At 43.6% G+C, this 21,257-nt stretch overlaps 1 protein-coding gene across 1 annotated transcript in view; it reads right to left on the bottom strand.

The window, feature by feature from the left end:
- LOC105021646 (adenylate cyclase type 9) overlaps positions 1 to 21,257 on the bottom strand; it is a 55,532-nt gene that overhangs the window by 7,882 nt on the left and 26,393 nt on the right. Inside the window, exons 2-5 of the mRNA XM_010889443.4 lie at positions 4,029 to 4,207; positions 2,118 to 2,228; positions 1,420 to 1,682; positions 159 to 261 (exon numbers count right to left, since the gene is read on the bottom strand). Of these exons, the coding sequence (XP_010887745.2) occupies positions 159 to 261; positions 1,420 to 1,682; positions 2,118 to 2,228; positions 4,029 to 4,207 (656 nt within the window). The remainder of the gene's footprint in view (positions 1 to 158; positions 262 to 1,419; positions 1,683 to 2,117; positions 2,229 to 4,028; positions 4,208 to 21,257) is intronic.

Raw genomic sequence — 21,257 nt, 5'->3', positions numbered from 1 at the left:
AATATCCAGACATATATTTGGAAATGCAGTTCCCATCTAACCAGTAGAGGGCACCATAGGCTAAGACAACATTCCTACTGAGGTCCTGCAGTGATTTCCCTGGCTTTGCCGCAGTCCTAGCAGGCAATACACAGACACACACAGACAGATTGACAGACCTCCTCCTGGTAGCTGGTCCTGTAGGCCGACTCCAGGGTTCTATCCAAAAAGGTGTGGCTCAATTTGTGGATGGGAGGCTTGAAGAAGTAGTCCTTCATCAGACTGGAAGACGGACAGATAGACAGTCAAGTCAGATTACACAGATCAACATTCAGTAAGTCAGCCAGTCAGTCTAGACAGATCAACAGACAGTCTGTAAGACTTGACCGATTAACAATCAATCATACTGGACAGAAAAACAGTCAGTCAGTCAGTCTAGACAGATGAACAATCAGTCAAACTAGACAGATCAACAGTCACTAAGTCAGTCAGTCAGTCAGTCTAGACCACAGGGGACAAACCGATTCCACGGAGGGCAGGTTGTATGCTTGTTTTTGTTTATTCATTTAATTTGGTGCCCAGTTCAGACCTTAACAAGGGTAGCTAATTAAGAATCCTAACTAATTAGTGACCTTATTAGTTAATCAAGCACAAGGTAAGAGCAAAAACCTGCTGACACTCAGCCCTCTGTGGAACTGGTTCGACATCTGTGGTCTAGACAGATTACCAGTCAGTCAGATTGGACCGAACCAGAGTCAGTCTGTCAAACTGAACAGATCAACAGTCAGTAAGTCAATCATTCTGACTGGACAGATGAACGGTAAGTCAGTCAGTCTAGACAGACCAATAGTCAATCATTCAGACTGGACAGATGAACGGTCAGTCAGCCAAACTATAGAAAGATCAACCGTCAGTAAGTCAGTCAGAATGGACAGATCAATAGTCAGTCAGCACAGACATTCAGTCGGGAGGGGCTAACACCACCCTGGCCTGTACGCTTGGCACCAAATGCTTACAAATATTTTGCAAACAGAAAACCTAAGTGGACATTCCAAACAGTGGGTCCACTGTAACAGTGTATGACCCTATCCCAGGGGTGTATTCAGTGGGGAGGAACAGATCAGTCGGCAGAGTGGGTTCTATCCTGCACATTGTAAAGAGACACACGGCACAGAAAACAGACCGTGCACATGAAAGAGACGTGTGGGTTCGCTTTTTACATAACATTTCTATCTTCAGCTTTCAGAATGTTATCCTTGAACTTAGCTTGGCCTCATACCTCTTGTGCTGTCTTGCTAAGTTAACTACACGTCGCTGGCAAGACTAAAGAAACTAGCATATTACTTGATCACAATAAAGTAACCAGCATCCAGTTCTTTTCATCTGGTTTATTCTTAAGAGAGACATTATACAAATCAATCATCCCGCGCATGCCCTCACCTGTCCTCTTTGATGACATCCACAAAGTGAGCGTCGCTCCTCTCTCTGAAGTTCTTGGAGCGCAGGGGAATGAGGACAGAGTGGTCCATGCCTGCCCCCATAGCCCCCCCGCCCCACTTCTTCTCCTTCTCCTGGAGCATCTCACAGAGGGACGTCTGGCTATTGGTCAGGGGCTCCTCCAGTCTCGGGCTCAGCAGACCGTTCAGGGTTTTGGGACCGTGGCCTACGGTGGCCTGGGAGGGGCATTTGACAGATGAGGTGTCCTGGTGGAGTTAAGAAGAGAAAGGTTGGTGAGCAACTCTGTGAGATACTGATTGACTGTGTGTGTTGAAACAAGTGGAGGGAAGTGTGACATGAGTCAGTTCTGAGGTCTTGGATAAAAGTGATTCATGACTCAGCGGCACGTTAAATTCAGTTGAAGTTACATAAATCAAGACATTTCCACATGGCTGCCTTCTATTAAGTGGTGTTAGGAATGTCCCCGTCATGTCATTCCATCATGTGATTTATGGTGATAAAAACAATCTATGGAAATGAAACGGGATTATTCTAAGCCTAACTTGAGACACCAGACTTGATGGTCTGAACCCAAGGTTGTTGGAGTTAAGTCAGTTGGGGATTAGTAAAGGTCAGAGAGGTTCAAAGGCCACATATTCACTGGAGTGAGGTTAGACAAAGTCAGGTGAGGCAAGGCAAACCTTGCTGCTATTGGTCTTGTGGTCGTCATGGCAGCCGTTCTGCACCATACCCTCCGCCAGAACTTGATCCTCCCCTGGCAGAGGAGCCACGCTGCAGGTGGGACAGGAAGACTGTAAAGAGAGGGGAGGGCAGAGACAGGAGGGAGCGACACAGGGAGGAACACAGGGAGAAAAAGGGACGGGGAGAGAGAAAAGGGGAGGGGAGTGACCGAGGGAGAGAGAGAGAGAAAAGGGAAGGAGAGTAAAAGATTAGTCTGTTGGGGAAAAGAGATATGGGATGAATAAAGATGGATGAATAGAGGGAGGGAAGAGAAAAAGAACAAACAAATTACAGGAAAAAGAACATCTGACTGGAACAAGACAAAGACAGAGAAAGACAAGAGACAGTGAGAGAAACAGACAATGAGAGATTAGGAAAAAGACTGACAGGCTCATTGGGATTGATTGAGAGAGAGAGAGAGACACACACACACACACACACACACACAGAGAGTCAGCACTTCACACAACGACAGATGCAAAACTCATTTTCCGGCCAACACTGGACAACATAATCAGACTGAGAATGGAGACAATGGCCACACCACGGTGGCAGGCCCACAGAGAGAGAGTGGCTGAGGCTGGAGAGGATGAGAGGTGGCGAGGGCCGGGATTGGAAGAGGCGGGTGTGGGCTGAAGGTCTTTGCTCTCATCCGTCTCTCTCCCCCTTCCTCTCGCTATGTGAACGGACGGTGACTGAAATACACTCATCCATTGAGTGGGAACTGGCCCTGACACCGGTGTGTTCACGGTACTCTGTGACACCGTGAGGCGGACGCACGTGCGCGTACGAGCGCTCCCAGCGCAACTCGCGGCCTGGCAACAGGCAGCCGGACACACTGACTCCCGTTCAGGTGACACTCACACGCAGTGCGCACACAGAGAAAACACGCCAACGCGGACTCGCTGACAGAAACGCAGACAAAACACTCCCATTGATTCATATACACACACACACACGCGTTTTACGTTTTTCTATCCTCGTGGGGGACCTTCACATCATTCCCATTCGAAATCTTACTTTTACCCAAACCCATAACTCTATCCCTATGCACAACCCTCATCCCAAAAACCAGAACACACACACACACACACACACACACACTTTGAACACCTGTGAAATAGCTCTGTGTGGGTTTCCACATTATTCAGACGACCCAGCTGTTTGTCCTCACACCAACCCCTCTTCACTCTTCCTGTCATCCAGCCTAACGAGACGTAAACAGCTAGCGCTGACAGACCCAGTGTGCTAATACAGGGGGTTTATAGGGAAACTGTGGAGTGTTAATTAGCATCTATACAGGTTGTTTGGTGTGGTGGTGGGGGGTTATGGGTAGAGGAATAGCAGCAGTCTCCGAGGTCTTTAATCTAGATGGGTGTTCATTACTGAGCCATGACAATGAAACCCACCATGGGGCCAAATACGATCTACTCATGTCAGCAGATAGCCTAGTGGTGAACTCATCCAGTTAGTTACAGAAAGGTTGGCGCTTTAAAGCTGACATGGTGAAAAACTCTGTCGACATGCCCTCAAGCAAGGGACTTCACCCAAATTGCTCCCGCAAGTCGCTCTGGAAAAGAGTGTCTGCCAAATGGCCACAAAAAGAACACATTCACCCGGGATCAGTTGATCCATTTAGCTCATAATGAATACTGCAGTGTTATATGGACAGGGGACCTGACACTAGTTCAGCACTTCATGTGTAACAGAGTAGTGAATTGTCTCTGTCCCAGGATAGCTAGTGTTGTAGCCCGGCTTGTTATTTAAAAACCCCCAGAATATCTGTCTTTGACTATACAGACACCAGTTGACAACGGGCCCACCTGTTGCTCCGCCTTTCAGTTTCCCCAGGCAGTTTGACGTGACCTCACCTTGGCCCTGTCCGAGGCTCCTCCTTGGTTCAGGCCGCAGGCCGAGGGCGCTCCGTCTGGACCGTCTGGGGTGTGGGCGCGGGTCCCGCCCCCGGGCTCCAGGCCTGCCAGGCCCAGCTGGGAACAGCTACAGTGGCAGGGTTCCACCTTCCTCCCTGAGATCAGATAGGTCTTCAGCCCTGAAGGAGACAGAGAGCATGTCAGCTCTGGTGACGCTTACCCACGGACCAACACCGCAAATGCAGAAAAGGGATATGGAAAAAGGGGTAAAAGGCAATATGCAAAGGCACTTCACACAAAATCACACAATGACCCAGATCACCAGAATGCCAACCCCATGTAAGCTGTTGTAATCCCACCGATACACCTGAGATAAGACCTGTGACCTGAGGGGGGTTTCTTCACTGTTATGTAACCAGGCAAGTTGATTAAGAACCAATTCTTATTTGACAGCAACGACCTGGGAGGAATGTTACAGGGAGGAGGAGCCATTAAAATGAACCTAAGAGATACATCTGTATGACTGATTTCTGTTACAGTTAATATCTGTAACCTAAGAGATACATCTGTATGACTGATTTCTGTTACAGTTAATATCTGTAACCTAAGAGATACATCTGTATGACTGATTTCTGTTACAGTTAATATCTGTAACCTAAGAGATACATCTGTATGACTGATTTCTGTTACAGTTAATATCTGTAACCTAAGAGATACATCTGTATGACTGATTTCTGTTACAGTTAATATCTGTAACCTAAGAGATACATCTGTAAGGTTGAGATCTGTTAGTTAATATCTGTAACCTAAGAGACACATCTGTAAGGTTGAGATCTGATACAGTCGATATCTGTAACCTAAGAGATACATCTGTAAGACTGATTTCTGTTACAGTAAATATCTGTAACCTAAGAGACACATCTATAAGGTTGAGATCTGTTAGTTAATATCTGTAACCTGAGAGATACCTCTGTAAGGTTGAGATCTGATACAGTCGATATCTGTAACCTGAGAGACATCTGTAAAGTTGAGATCTGATACAGTCGATATCTGTAACCTGAGAGATACATCTGTAAGGTGGAGATCTGATTGCCAAGCCAGGCCAGGATTATAGTGCAAGACACCGTAGCAAAACATTTAATAACGAAATACACATTTTGGATCTGTTACTGAAGAAGTCTAGGTAGTCCCGCCCTGTTTCAGTGTGTTTTCTACTGTTTGGTACTAATGAACATAACCTAGCTAAACTCCTCTGACCTAATGAGTCACTGCTTCTGTCAGGTTGATGGCAGCATATACAGTATCTAACGATAGCATTGAGGGTGAGGAAGAGAGGATACTGTAGCAAACGCATTGTAATTTATATACAAAGCTTAACAAACCATAGTGAGCTGTGTCTGTTCCAAACTGTATCAGGCTTTTCAAAAAATTGTGGACTAGATTTCTTCCACCCCAGTTTCCCCCTACCCACATTAACCAAACGTGTATGCGTAAACGTAACCTAACCCTAAACCTGACCCCTAATGCCACAACCTAAAACAAACCCCAATTGTTTGACCCTAAACTTAACCTATACGCCTTTTTCCTTGTGGGGACTAGCAAAAAGTTTCTTTCTGGCGACATCTGGTCGTGACACATAGGGTAAAACCAGGATCACACACACACACACTTCATCTTACTTGCCACATCCATAAAGTATTCAATCTTTTCACTGATGCATTTCTTGCAGAGTTCTGTTCTTTCCATTTGTCTGTCTGTCTATGCGCCTGTTCTCTGTGGCCCCAGGCCAAGTCTGCGATGTCGAGTCAGGGCAGTTCAGCACAGAGCTACACCATAACAGTCCATTTATTGTCTCTAATGACAAACAGTAGTTTTCCTCAACGACAAGTAACAGTTACATTTCAATAAGTGTCACCCAAAATGGCTGTGATTTGGTCAAAGGGTTTTACAAAAAAAGAAAGTGAGTCAGCCTCTGTCTGTTTGCATGTGTCTACACACGGTGATGTGTGTGTGTGTCCTGGGGTAAAAAAAAAGTCAGAGTGAGTATGAACCATCCCGCCTCCAGTCACTTGATGTGTCTTCCTGTCAGTCACAGACACCTGATGGCAGCCTGGTAAAAGCTTGGTGGCTCAGGTAACCTGTACTTAACCACATAATTCATCCATCAATAAAACCACAAGCCTTGAGCCTCGTCCACCAAGAGAGCTAAATACGGATCCCCCAGAATGGCTTCACGCAGGGAATGGGCTTGTATTCAACTGAGCAGCCCCCCCGTAACAGACTCTGCTTCCACTCAGAGTGTGTGTAAGACAAGACTGCGTAAGACTGAATATCGATGTGTACAGTCCAAGTGCACGTCCCTCTGCGCGTGTACATGAAAACACGTACGCGCCTGTGTGCGTGCGCGTGGACGTGCGTCAGCAGCCATGGACAGATTTGCACTGGAGACGGGTTGCAATCTGTGCCACTGATCATGTTTCGGACCACGTTCAAGTGTGTCTGATTTGTTGATTGGCGTAAAGCATTCAAAACGTGTGCGCCTGTGCGCGCGTCCAGACGGGCCGTCGGTGAGGGTAGCCGGTACCGGAGAGGTTCAGCCATGAAGCCACTGGCACCGGCTAAACATCCAACAGAGAACTGATTCCCTGCACCAACGAGGCAGAGGAAGGGAGGCGGAAGCACGGACGGCAGACAACCAAGAAAAGCTTACGGAGGGACTGCCTCTGAGAATGTGTGAGGTGGGTGTGTCTGTCTGCGTGTGGGCGTGTGTGAGGGAGGGGGAGAGAGTAAGTGCGTGTGAAAGAGGGAGTAAGGGAGAGCGCGAGAGAGCGACTTTGAACCGCGTCGCAGTGGGGCTGATTCAATTACTCGCCAGTCATTATCCCCTCTCTCCTCCCAGCACACTATCAGACACATTGACTAATCGACTTCCGCTTTGTCTCCTTGAGCCGTGTGCTCCTGGTGCGACAATAGCTGCTACATTCCCCTCCTCCTCGCGTCCTCCTTCACCAGTCGGACCCGGTCAAGAGGAGGTGTCTTAATGGCCTTGTTATCTAATAGGGCTAATAAGACTGTAACAGTGCTGTCATAACTAGCTCAACTACCATGGCAGGACACAGGGCAGCTACACCCACCAAGAGAAAAATCTATGAGATCCTGCCGTTAAATTGTGGAAATAGAACAGCGAAGCCAATACTCTGCTCTGTACGTTCAGATGTTCCTGAGACAGGAAAAACACATCCAGCCGTGAGTGGAACTAATGGGCCCATTTTGGGAGGAAACCGGCATGTCAGAACCACATCAACAGTCAAACCGAAGAGATTTCTGAAAAGAAAGAAAAATAGGCCTAGTGAGTTCAGACCGCCCAAAGAAAGAGGTACGAGAGGTTCCCTTTTTTCTATCGTGTGTGTGTGTGCGTGACACTAAAGAGAGAGAGTTCAAAGCTGCTCAACTGCATCAGACAGGAGTCGGAGAGTGTGCGACTGTGAGGACAAAGTGTGAAGTATGAAGCAGAATGAGAATGAGATGTACAATTTCTATACAACAAAGAGAAATGGAGGATGAAAGACAGGGGTACGGTGAAAAAAGGGGAACGCAGAGACCGCTAGAAATAGGGTAAAGAAAAAGACAGCGTTTATATCTGCCGGCCTTATATAGCACAAGGCCAGACTACAGGTCCTCCACAGCAGCTGGACCAATCACACACAGCTGCAGACTGGGTCAAGGTCCTTCCAGATTTGCACGAGGAAGTGTGCCAGATATCACGCTAGTGAATGAACAGACACACACACACACACACAGGTGCATGCCTGCTCACTAGAGTGTTGAAATGACACCTCACTGATATATTTAAATAGCGCCCTACTTTATTTCTACGAGCGTTACCTTGACCTGGGAAAAATCAATACAAAGCTCCCTCCTCTGCATTTCCCTGTCCAGACCTCTCCAGAGCTCTTACCTCTTTTAAAATGAAACAAGCTACAGAGGACGTGGCATGAGGAGAATCCAAAACTATGCAATCACTCTCCCAGACTGGACCTATTCTGGCCCCGCCTGTCATAGGGACCGACATACAGACATGAGAGAAACTGAACGCTTAGCTAATCATTGGAACAGAATAGGGGACTTCATGTGTCAGAGCTCTGTGTCTGTGGCAACCCATCATTGCACTAACCATCCACACACTCTGTCGCCCGGTCGGTGGAGCATGGCGCTTGCAACGGCAAAGGACATAGTTTGGATTCCCATGGGCCGACCAATATGTACAATATAAATTTGCATTACTATATAGGGCGTAGAAATACGAGTAGAGATACAAGGTGTGTGTCTGTGTGTGCGTGTGTGTGCGTGTGTGTAGACATCCATTGACAGCTGTACAGTACTCCTTTGGTTTACAATACAGGAAGTGATTTAGGGAATCTAAAGCATCCTATTCACTGGCTTAGCGGTTCAACCCAACCCATTCCCAAGCGGTCCCCTCCAGGGTTCTGACCTTTTCCTGTGGAGATACGTGTCAAACATGGCACAGCCCGGACCAGATCATCAATCCTATTGACCGGGGGGTTAACACAGACTTCCTTTGTGTGCGCGCGTGTGTGTGTGTGTGTGTGTGTGTAACTGGACTTCAGGAAGAAGGTCAGTGTAAAACTGGATACTCGTGCTGCAGGGTTTGGAGACTGGTGAGAACAGCCACACTTCAATGACCTGTGCAATCAAGCTGGAGGAAAACTTGGATGGACACGAACTGACACTAAGACTGAACCAGCGACTGCTTCTGTGACCCATGGTCTAACATCCCTTCCTGAATCGGCGGAAATAATGCACAATATCAGTCAGGTGCAGCTATGGCAGCCCTTGGACTGGTCTCAGGGTGCAGGGACTCTGATGGTTCTGGACTAGTCTCAGGCTAAAGGGACGCTGATGGTTCTGGACTAGTCTCAGGGTACAGGGACGCTGATGGTTCTGGACTAGTCTCAGGGTACAGGGACACTGATGGTTCTGGACTAGTCTCAGGCTAAAGGGACGCTGATGGTTCTGGACTAGTCTCAGGCTCAAGGGACGCTGATGGTTCTGGACTAGTCTCAGGGTACAGGGACACTGATGGTTCTGGACTAGTCTCAGGCTAAAGGGACGCTGATGGTTCTGGACTAGTCTCAGGGTACAGGGACGCTGATGGTTCTGGACTAGTCTCAGGGTACAGGGACACTGATGGTTCTGGACTAGTCTCAGGCTAAAGGGACGCTGATGTGTCCGGACTGGACTCAGGCTACAGGGACACTCATGGTTCTGGACTGTGCTGACAAGTGTCTCCACCTACATGCATAAGAATGCAACTAATGACCAGGACATTATTACCTTCTACCAACAAAATACAAACACATAATAAACCCTTATCTGGAGAGAATTATCTGATAGATACATCTACTAATTAACATATCCCCCAGAGACCTTTGTTCACTGGCATATCAACTTCCTGGTTGAACAATTGTACTGGAATAATATGACAATTACATTCATTTATTTCTGTAGATATCTTTCCACGTAAAACCTCTGACACACATAAAATCCCTCTCCAACTGAGGTGAGAGCAGCACTTTATACACACAACCCCATCATCCATTTATCTAAGGTCCCTCCCTCTCTGTCGTTCCATCCTTCCATCTCCTCTCATCCCACTTGTGACACAATGGGAGAATGGAGGCTCATGACCTGGGGATGAGCCCATGTGACAGAAAGGAGATGGATGTATAGATGGAGACAAGTGGAGAGATTGACAGAAACACAGGTGGAGATGAAAACAGATCGAGATATATAGATGTACTGTAGATACTACAGTTGCGCTCATAAGTTTGCATACCCTGGGAGAAATTGTGAAATGTTGGCATTTATTTAGAAAATATGACTGATCATGCAAAAACATATATTTTATTTAAGGATTGTGATCATACGAAACAATTCATTATCATAGTTGTTTGGCTCCTTTTTAAATCATAATGATAACAGAAATCACTCAAATGGTCCAGATCAAAAGTTTACATACCCTTGAATGTTTAGCCTTGTTACAGACACACAAGGTGACACACACAGGTGAAAATGGCAATTAAAGGTGAATTTCCTACACCTGTGGCTTTTTAAACTGCAATTAGTGTCTGTGTACAAATGGTCAATGAGTTTGTTAGCTCTCACGTGGATGCACTGAGCAGGCTAGATACTGAACCATGGGGAGCAGAAACTAACTGTCAAAAGACCTGCGTATCAAGTTAATGGAACTTTATTAAGATGGAAAAGGATATAAAAATATATCAAAAGCCCTGCAAATGCCAGTCAGTACTGTTCGATCACTTATCAAGAAGTGGAACATTCTCTTGATACCAAGCCACGGTCAGATAGATCAAGAAAGAGTTCAGCCAAAACTGCCAGAAAATTTTTTGGGGATACAAAGAAAAACCCACAGGTAACCTCAGGAGAAATACAGGCTGCTCTGGAAAAAGACTGTGTGGTTGTTTCAAGGTGCACAACACAATGATACTTGAACAAAAATGAGCTGCATGGTCGAGTTGCCAGAAAGAAGCCTTTACTGCGCCAGTGCCGCAAAAAAGCCTGGTTACAATATGCCCAACAACACCTTGACATGCCTCACAGCTTCTGGCACACCGTAATGTGGAGTTACGAGAAAAAAATGTAACTTTACAGTCACAACCATGAGCGCTGTGTTTGGAGAGGGGTCAACAAGGCCTATAGTAAAGAATACCATCTCCACTGCATGGAGGTGGCTCACTGATGTCTTGGGGTTGTGTGAGCTCTAAAGGCATGGGGAATCTTGTGAAAATTGATGGCAAGATGAATGCAGCATGTTATCAGAATATACTGGCAGACAATTTGCATTCTTCTGCACAAAAGCTGCGCATGGGACACTCTTGGACTTTCCAGCTCAACAATGACCCTAAGCACAAGGCCAAGTGACCCTCCACTGACCCTCCAGTGGTTACAGCAGAAAAAAGTGAAGGTTCTGGAGAAGCCATTAGTCTCCTGACCACAGTATCATCAAGCCACTCTGGGGAGATCTCAAATGTGCGGTTCATGCAAGATGACCAAAGACTTTGCATGACCTGGAGGCATTTTGCCAAGATGAATGGGGAGCTATACCACCTGCAAGAATTCCTGGGCCTCACAGACAACTATTACTAAAGACTGCACGCTGTCATTGATGCTAAAGGGGCCAATACACAGTATTAAGTACTAAGGGTATGCAGACTTTGAACAGGGGTCAGTTCATTTTTTTCTTTGTTGCCATGTTTTGTTATATGATTGTGCCATTCTGTTATGACCTACAGTTGAATGTGAGTCCCATAAGAAATAAAAGACATGCTTTGCCTGCTCACTCATGTTTTCTTTACAAATGGTACATACAGTATATTACCAATTCTCCAAGGGTATGCAAACTTTTGAGCACAACTGTATATAGGTGGAGATAGATAAGTGTAGATGAAAGCTGATGGTGGGGGACATGTCCTTAATGTCCATCCCAACAGCTCTCTACCCAGATAAAAACACACTGTAATTACATGACCTTTACCATAGCTATCTGAGTACACTGGGACAAAGAGACTTCCCAACAGACTTCCCAAAATACATAAGCTTGGACACTGTCACTGGAAATTAGGTAAACCTATTACAGTAACCTTAAATCAACTGAAAGGCATATAGGAGCATTGTCACTGGGAATGAGGTAAATATATTACAGTAACCTTAAATCAACTGAAAGGCAGACAGGAGCATTGTCACTGGGAATGAGGTAAACATATTACAGTAACCTTAAATCAACTGAAAGGCAGACAGGAGCATTGTCACTGGGAATGAGGTAAACATATTACAGTAACCTTAAATCAACTGAAAGGCAGACAGGAGCATTGTCACTGGGAATGAGGTAAACATATTACAGTAACCTTAAATCAACTGAAAGGCAGACAGGAGCATTGTCAGTGGCAGCGACTGAGCAAAATAAAAACACTACCAATGCTTTTAACTTGATGAATGATCATCAAGACTTCATATGACTTAACAAAGCAACACTTTATATTAGGCTCTAAAAGGAGTGAATATAAAGCCAAGACACACCACAGGATTGAAGACCACAAAGAGAAAAAGAACAAAAGCATGTTAATCCATTAAAGGAGTGACATAAATGGAGATAACAAAGCAACACTTTACACTGCAGTTTAGCTCTACTCTAGAGCATACTATATTAACAATACAAAGAAAGCCCAAAAACTGAAAACAAATATATATTTTATCTCCTTGTAAATCCCAGAGAAAGAAACAATTATACAAATACAAGAATACATGAATAAAATACAAATCTATATACACAACTGAAAATTAAAATGAACGGCGCAATAGTAAAACATTAGATCATGTGTTGGACTTTTTTATGAAATTATTTTTTTCATATGAATTTGTAATTTGTAATAATCTTTAACATCACCCAGATCAAATGAAATAAAAACTGTATGACACATTTTAGAAAATAATTTCCCAATTCTGCTTTTAATCTAACAGGCCTGTACCAAGAAGAGAGCTAAGTCAGCCCCCAGTGTGCCCCTGGTCATCTGATAATGACAAGAGTTCAAGGCCAGAGATTGGACAGGTAGAGGCAGGTGAACAGGTGGCACCAATAGCTGCCAAACCTGAAGCCAGTTGGCGGTGCAAGAACCAAAGATGATGACTCTCACCCCCCCATCCCCTGCTGGTGCCAACCTCCACTTCCAGGAAGCACATCCTGTGTGTGTGTGTGTGTGTGTGTGTGCGCGCACGCCAGGACAGGAGGCAGCATGAGGGCCAGGAACAGGAGGCAACCTGTCCGGGTGACAGGCTCATTAAGTGTGGTAAGACTTGAAGAGAGTGGGAAGGAGAGTGGGGGGAGAGAGAGAGAGAGAGAGAGAGAGAGAGAGGAAGAAGGAGGGGGAAGGAGAGTGGGGGGAGAGAGAGAGAGAGAGAGAGGAAGAAGGAGGGGGAAGGAGAAGATAGAGAGAGAAAAAGACAAGGAGTGAGAGAGAGAAAGATACAAAAGAACAAGATACAAATGCTTTCCATTATTTCGATGTGAAGAAATTTCCTTTGTGTTGTCCTAATCTGACAGGTAAGAAAAGTGACAAGAGGTTTACAGATATACATTTTTCATGAGAGCACCAGCAAATGTATACAGTATCAATTTCTGGCAGTAAAATCTTTGTGAGGACTGAAAGGGGAAGTGTGGAAATATTGTTAGGCTTGTTTGGGGTTAGTAGTTATAGTTTTTTTGAGTCAAGGAATGTCATTTTATGACTATTTAGTCCTCACAAAGATAGAAATACCTGTGAGAGTGTGTGTGTGTGTGTGTCAAATCCAACAACCTTCCAAAACACTGCTGAATCATTTCCCTGGGCTTTGGATTTTTCAAAGGCATTTCGGCGAAACCTTTCTGAAACCTGAAAGTTGGAATTATTCCAAAACATCACAAAAACCACAACAGAATGTACAAACAGCTATTTCCCTGGACAGTTGTCAGAGGATGTCAGACAGTGTTCAGAGCGCTGTGAACACAGGCCAGCGGGCCGAGGTGTTTTTCTACCCACCGTTTTGACGCACGCCGACCTGATCTCTGAATGATGCATGGGTACGGGATGCTTCACACTCTGCTAAGTGTACCGGATAGGTGCAGTGTGTTTGGGCGTGGTACGGATGTATTTCAACCTGTGTCTCTTCCCTCCACATGCTCTGTAACCTGATTAAACTCAGCCTCAGCATGTCGCTACAGGGGGTGGCAAAGTACTCAACACAGGAGGTTCTCAGCTCAAATCCAGGCACTCTCCCTTTCTCTCCCTCTCTGGCTCAATCTCAATGGCACTGTCTGATGCCTTCCTTTTTTACTGTATATGAAGAGGCGGCCCTTTACTTCAGGCCTTCGTTGCCAGCGCATGTTGGCAAGGAGAGAATGAGCAAGAAACTGGCCGAACGCACGCATGCACATGCACACACACATGCACACACACACGCCACCCTGCCAAGGTGCCCTGCTGTTCAGACTAAGGTCAGGAACGATTGGACTTACTCACACTTAAAAAGAGATTACGGACCTGAAAGCGAGCAGTGCATGAAGCACTGACTGAAACTCCACAGAAGATTGGAGAGAAGGAACATCTGGTTCCAATTCCAGACAGGGCCCTCACACAGATCCTCTGTCAGTTTCTGATTGGTGGATAACAGACTGTGTAGGGTTTGGCTATATGATCATAGACTGCCTCGTCAGGCATAAAAGACTATGTTAACCTTTTAATTATTGGAGAATATGCAAGACCTAAAGACGATCAACATCATGGACTCATGCAAATAAATAAAGTTCTGCCCTGACCTACCGGTTTTATGATTTTGTTCATGGATCAAAAGTGGACAGAATCTAACACAATCTCCCACTCTTTCACACACACACACGCAAGCACGCACATGCAAGATCTGACCGTATTTGTCAGTGAACCTCAGTGACTCGACAGTACCATATGGCAAAAACCACATCCACACTGGGGTGCTGCTGGGCTCCCGATGGAACCAAGCGAAAGAGAATGGAAGAGTGCGAAACACCACCTGGGTCTTGTCGGCGTATTTGTATAATAAACAGTACAGAGAAAATGGGATTGCTGGAACTCCAGTGTAAACTAGCACAGCTCCATTTACAAACTCCTTGACAAACACAGGCTGTGTGTGGGCTTCACCAAGCGTATTCTTCTGCTCCACTCGATGTCCGTGTCACCCTTCAATCCTGCGTTATTCCTAACAATCAATCTCTCTCCCTGCACCTCTTTCTGCCTCATATTCCATTTGCCATCGTCTCCCTGTCAGTCAGTACCTTTGTCTGTGGACAACCTGCCCAGGTAAAACATTGTTGCACAACCCATTGGTCTTTCTCCTCTCAGTTAATCTCAGTCAATTCTCTTTCTGTCTCATCATCTCCCTTCCCGCCAATAGCACATTTTTCTTCATGGTCTCTCCTGTCTCTCTTCCATTCTATCGGTCTCTCTCGTTTTCTCTCGGTCTGCCTCTCTTGTCTCCAATAGCCTCTGTTGTCATCATTACAAAATATTGAACTCCTCTTCCATTTCTATACTTTTCTTTCAATCCATCACACTCCTTCCATCCCTCTTTCAGTCTCTCCCTCTATTGGTCATCTCTCTCCATCTCCATCTCAAGCATGCATCTCCGTCTGTATCTCCCTCTGTCCACAGAGATTGACAGATGGTCATTATGGTGTCGCTCTGTACAATAGCTAAGTGATTAACATTCCTTTTTTCATGCCTGACATAAGTCGGTGTATGTTTGTGCCTGCATGTCCATAAACTACTATGTAAAGGAGAAACAACCATTTCGAACTACACATTCAATTCAGAACCACTCAACACAGGTCAGAAAATCAATCAAGATTCCATTAATATAACATAAAACTTAACCAACATTTTAAAGGTGGACTTCACTAGCCATTAATTGAGGTTCGATTTGTTTCCATCTTGTTGTGTTGTTTTATCCCAAATGGCATCCTATTCTTCCATAGTGCCCTACCTTTGACCTGAGCTCTATTGGCTGTTCAATAATAGTGTGTTCTTTGTGAGGCCCCGATCTCAGTGTTTTATTTATACAATTCCACTAAATCACCCTTTTAATTTGCAGCCGCCAGTAAACAACGATAAATCCTATCAACCTTTCTCGCTCGGATTCATCGCCCTCTACTACAAGTGCTGGCACGCGCCTCCGCTTGCTCAGCGTTTTTTGCTCACTGCCCGTCCTTCTTCCCTCCCTCCCTCTCTCCATTCCAGCTCATCCTAAGCAGGATCTTCATGTGGGTTGATTATGAAAATGGATTCATGGCGAGGCATTGCTTGTTTCTCCCCAGGCGCTGCTTATCTCTGCCTGATTAGCTATAGCGCTAATAACAAAATGGAACAAAAAAGAAGCTTTTTAACACTTAGCGACATCAGCTCTACTCGGCTGATGGCGATTGTGTGCTTACGTGACCGTGCGCGCAACTTGTTCTACCTGAATCCATTTCTGTCCGCTAACTACTCACCGTCTCTTCTGTGTTATCCAATGCCGTCTCCCTACCTGGTGCTGTAATCGCCTCTCGCCCCACATTAGCCATTTTTAAGCTTCTCAAATATGAAAATGTAGTGTGTATGAGTTCATTAAATGTCTGTGAACACGTACACTGTTTGAACTTGCCCTCCCGTGAGAAAGAGTGCATGCGTGATTTATTGTTTGCATGTTGATGTCACTCTGCCAGTGGCTCAACGTGACCATGTCATTGACCTGCGTGCATGTGAGTGAGTGCCATCCATTCTGTTTCTCTCAATTGCATCAGTATTCAGCGTATTCCCTCTTTATGAGCCTGTCCTCCTGCTCGCTCTCGCTCTCTCTCTCTCTCCCCATCTTGTTTTTTTCTCTCCTTTCTCTGTTCACCAAATACCCTTTGTAAATGACAAAATCTTCGATGTAATTTTGTGTAAATGTCACCTATTTATTGCTGGATTGGTTTCCCCCCAATTGTTTACAACTTTATATGTTGCAAAAAATTCTAAAAAGACTGCAACTAACACGCTGAAATACATTGTACAAATACAATGCCTATACTGAAAAACTAAAATATCACATTTTACTGTTTCATAAGTAGGGAAAAGGGATTTAAATAACTGCTTTTATAATATACAAGACATACTATAAAAGGTATTTTTTATGACCATAAAAATACCATAATACTTAGTGGCAATGCAAAATTGGCACAAGGTGAAATTTTTTTTGTCTGCTGCTACTTTCCAGATGTTCCAGCAATCCTGTTCCAGCCAATCGCCTTCGCGATACGGGCTTTTCTCCTTGGTTTATTTTGTGAATGCGAATTTTACCTGGATGATATACATTGCATAAGTACAAGAGTGAAGTTCGCTTACTGCAAGAAACTATAATGGCAGCTAGAGACAAGAATGACAAACTGCCAATTCCTCACTTGTCTACTACAGCATACTCTACGAAAACTGCAAAGAACCGAAAGAAGACAGATTAGCCCTCTATAGCTAGCAACCAGGAACCCTAAGCTAACGTTATCAAGGCTAACAATAACACTGATCTGAGTTAGCGCTTTTTTTGTAACAAGGAATTCTATTTTTCATATTATTATTATTAACTTCTGTCTCTATTGGGAATTGGTGCGGAACCACTTTCTGACCGGTGATTAACTGTAAAATGTTATAACTGTTTTTGCCAGACCTTGTAAGCAGAGCTGGCCTAGAGGAGCGAATGTCTCTTAGTGAGTGAGTGAGTGACTGGACTGACTGAATGACTAATTCTTGTTAAATAGTGTAGTGGTTAGAGACGCAGACATCCAAACAACAGGTAACATGTTCGACTCCCGTCAAAATAAATTATGCATTAGGATTTGTTGAGGATAGACAAAAAGGTTGCTGGTTACACGATTCTCTTGTCTTCTCACTTGATGAAAAGGTCAGTTACCGTCACCTATATTGATAGTAACTGTATCAATGTGATTCACAAATGGCTAATAAGCTGTTAAAACAGTCAGTGGCAAAAGAGGATTTGTTCAGGATAGATAAAAATGTAGCTGGCTACAACCTTTAGTAGGAATGTTATAGGAAGCCTAAAATAAAACTGTTTACTGTTATAGTGTGACTATATCTGGTGTATTTTCGAATTATGCGTTAGGATTTGTTCAGGATAGACAAAAACTTTGCTGGCAACACGATTCACTGTCTTTCCACTTGACGAAGAAGTAAGTTATTGTCAACTATATTGATAGTTATTGTATCAACGTCATTCACGAATGGCTAATGAGCTGTTAAAACGGCCAGTGCCAAGAGTCATACAGAGCATAGAGGCTATTTGTGGTGGAGTTGAACTTGATAAGAAACGTTAGTCAGTTTAACACAATGCTTAATGATGTCTAGCAAAATATTCAAACTTGGTGTGATGTTAATACGTGACAAAATTATTTAATGTTGAAATGCTATACCAACTCTCATTTTTTACTGAAGTTTTACTGAAAGGTTTTTTTCAGTAAAAATTCAGTAAAACGTATCTAGTGCAGCTTTAACTACAGTGGCAATGGGCAAAGTTTATAACTTCCTACTAAATTAAAAGAAGTGTTATGTTTTGCATGTCTTTTTCCACTGTACCATATCGGACCGAATTGTGACTTAACATTTTTGGTACATACTGAACTATGATTTTGTGTAACGTTACAGCTCTACTATTTAGTGCCCTTCATTTTCAACCAAGTACATGGAAGGAGGAAAAACCTGCAGAAACTTGGCCTTCCATGAAATTAGTTTTACACCTCTGCTCTATACACTAGGCTCAGTGCCGTTCCGAAATTCTGTTCATTGATAAGATGCATTCTTTTTGCAACAATTTTACTCTTTTCATAGTACAGCCAATATCTTGCAATGTTTACTGTAGAACGTCTAGTTACTACTGGTAGATGTTTTACTGCGTTCAATTAAACCGCCCAAAGTAGGTTAAAATTGCCAGATTTGGAGCATTCAAATATTCCAGAAGAAGTCCAATTCTGATTTCAAACAGCCAAAATAGTATTTTCAATCATTTCTGGTGGGTCTCCCTGGCCTTAATGGCAACAAGTCATTCAGGGCAAATGGGACAGAGCCCAGTCCAAGTTATTCTGGCATTAATTAGTTTATACAGTACAATGTGGTACGGTTCGGTTCTGTCCCTTTGGTCCTGTCCCTTTGGTGACACGGTTGGTGGAGTGTAAGTCAGGAGGTTCCATCAACCGCCCCGGCATTTTTACTTCATCTATTTTATCCACAATGTTTATGGCTAAATGAAAACTTCAAATACCTAGAGCAGGGTTCTTAAACTTTTTGATCCCGGTACCCAAATGAGAATTTCTGTGCTTTCCTGGGACCAAAGCTCAAATATGCATTTTTAATTTTAGTGGTCCCCTGCTTGACGTCTTAGAGTTATAAAGTTAATTTCATGCAATTCTACTTATTTTACAATGGGGCATTGAGAAAACTTTGCAGTTAAAAAACAAGTTTCTGCAATTCTACACATTTAAATCCTTCCACAAAGTTTGGGATGACTTATGTTAGTGGTTTCCATTATCATTGTTTGTATGCCTAAAACAAATAACAATGAAATACCAATATTAATATTTCATTTTAAAAATCTATGTTTTTTTAAATAATAAAAAATCTTGATCCATCATATCAGCTGGCAAGCTTCATTTGGTAAAGGTAGCTAGCAAATGTTACCTAACGTTAGCATATTAGTAGCTACAGTTGTAAGTTTGGCCACCCCTTAACAAATGTGATTTTACTATTGAAAACATGTACAGGCAATCCCAACAAATGGGAAAGAACCCCACACTAGTCAGCAAACATTAATACATAGTTACTATTTACAATCCTGTTTCCAAAAAAGTTGGGTCACTGTGTGAAATGGAAAAAAAACAGAATGCAATGATGTGCAAATCATTTAAACCCTTTGTCCAATAGAAAATAGTACAAAGACAACATATCAAATGTTGAAACTGAGAAACGTTATTGTTTATGAAAAAATACACGCCAATTCTGAATTTGATGCCTGCAACACGTTTAAAAAAAGCTGGGGCAGGGGCAACAAAAGACTGGAAAAGTTTTGTTATGCTATACAAACAAGAAACCAGGCAAGCCTATTTCAGCCGGCCCACAATAGAAAATATTGCCCTCTAGAGCCACAAAGGGCGGTGGCGTTAACCACTACACTACGGAGCTCTACATTTGTCGGGTGTCAGTATAGCCTTGTGTCTATCCTGAACAAATCCTCTTTTGCCACTGGCCATTTTAACAGTTAATTGGCCATTCGTGAATGACTTTGATAAAGTTAAACTGACTAACGTTTCTTACTAAGTTTACCTCCACCACAAAAGGCATCTATGCACTGTATGGCGTTTGCCACTGGCCGTTTTAATAGCATATTAGCCAGTAATAAGCTTTACCGGTATCTACTCACTTACTGGAATAAGAATTGAGCAATAGCGAGCAAGTCTGCCTAAGCTATTTCTTTTCATGGCATAAGAACATATTTCTTTCTTTCATGCCATAACAACGTATTTCTTTCTTTCATTCGTGAATGACATTGATACAATAACTATCAATAAAGGTGATGATAACTAACTTTTCCATCAAGTGAAAAGACAAGAGAATCGTAGAATCTACCAGAAATAATTGATAAATGTTGTTGCTCTCAATAGATTCGCACTTAGGTGTTCCACATGAGAGACAGTCTTTAACCACTACGCCACCGCATTACACGTTTCAGTAGTCGCTAGACTAACGTTTCTTATTAGGTTTACCTCCACCATAGCGTCTATGAACTGTGGCTTTTGCCACTGGCCGTTTTAACAGCTTATTAGCCAGTAATAGGCTTACTAGTATCTGCTAACTTCCAAGGAATAATCAAAATAATTGAGCAATTGCTAGCAAGACTGAAGATGAACTATTCCATGCCAGAAACAGACGCAATACAACCGTATACAGTTAAGGTTTGCTATAACGTAACTACTGTATGTTGTAGCCAGCAAATGTGTTTGTCTATCCTGACCCAAAACGCATGCACGGATGCATACTTTGAAAATCCACCAGAAACAGTCACAATATAACCATAAACTGTTTTATTTCAGGCTTACTATAATGTAGATATTTTAGCCAGCAAAGTTTTCGTCTATACGGAATAATTCGAAACGTTCTACGCTCTGCCTGCGAGCAGATATAAAGGAGGAGATATATTTTACAGGTCCGCTTCTCTAAGCACTACGCTATTTAACAAGGGGTACTCAGTCAGTCACTCAGTAAGAGACATCCGCTCTTCTTGGCTGGCCCCCGCTTACGCGGTCTGGCAAAAACCAGGTGGAACATCTCACAACTAATTAGGTTAATTGGCAAAAGGTCAGTAACATGACTGGGTATAAAAAGATAATTGCAGAGAGGATGAGTTTTTCAGAAATAAAGATGAGGAGAGGATCACCACTCTGTGAAAGACTGTGCAGGCAAATAGTGCAACAATGTAAGAATAATGTTTCTTTATGTACAATTGCAAAGAGTTTGGGGATCTCATCATCTACAGGACATAATATTATTAAATGATTCAGAGAATCCCGGGGGAAATCTCTGTACGCAAGGGACAAGGCTGAAAACC

The sequence above is a fragment of the Esox lucius genome, chromosome 11 (genome assembly GCF_011004845.1).
Source record: "Esox lucius isolate fEsoLuc1 chromosome 11, fEsoLuc1.pri, whole genome shotgun sequence".
NCBI classification, from domain to species: Eukaryota; Metazoa; Chordata; class Actinopteri; order Esociformes; family Esocidae; genus Esox; species Esox lucius.
Note: the sequence above shows the minus strand (reverse complement) of the source record. Positions and strands in the feature narration are given on the sequence as shown.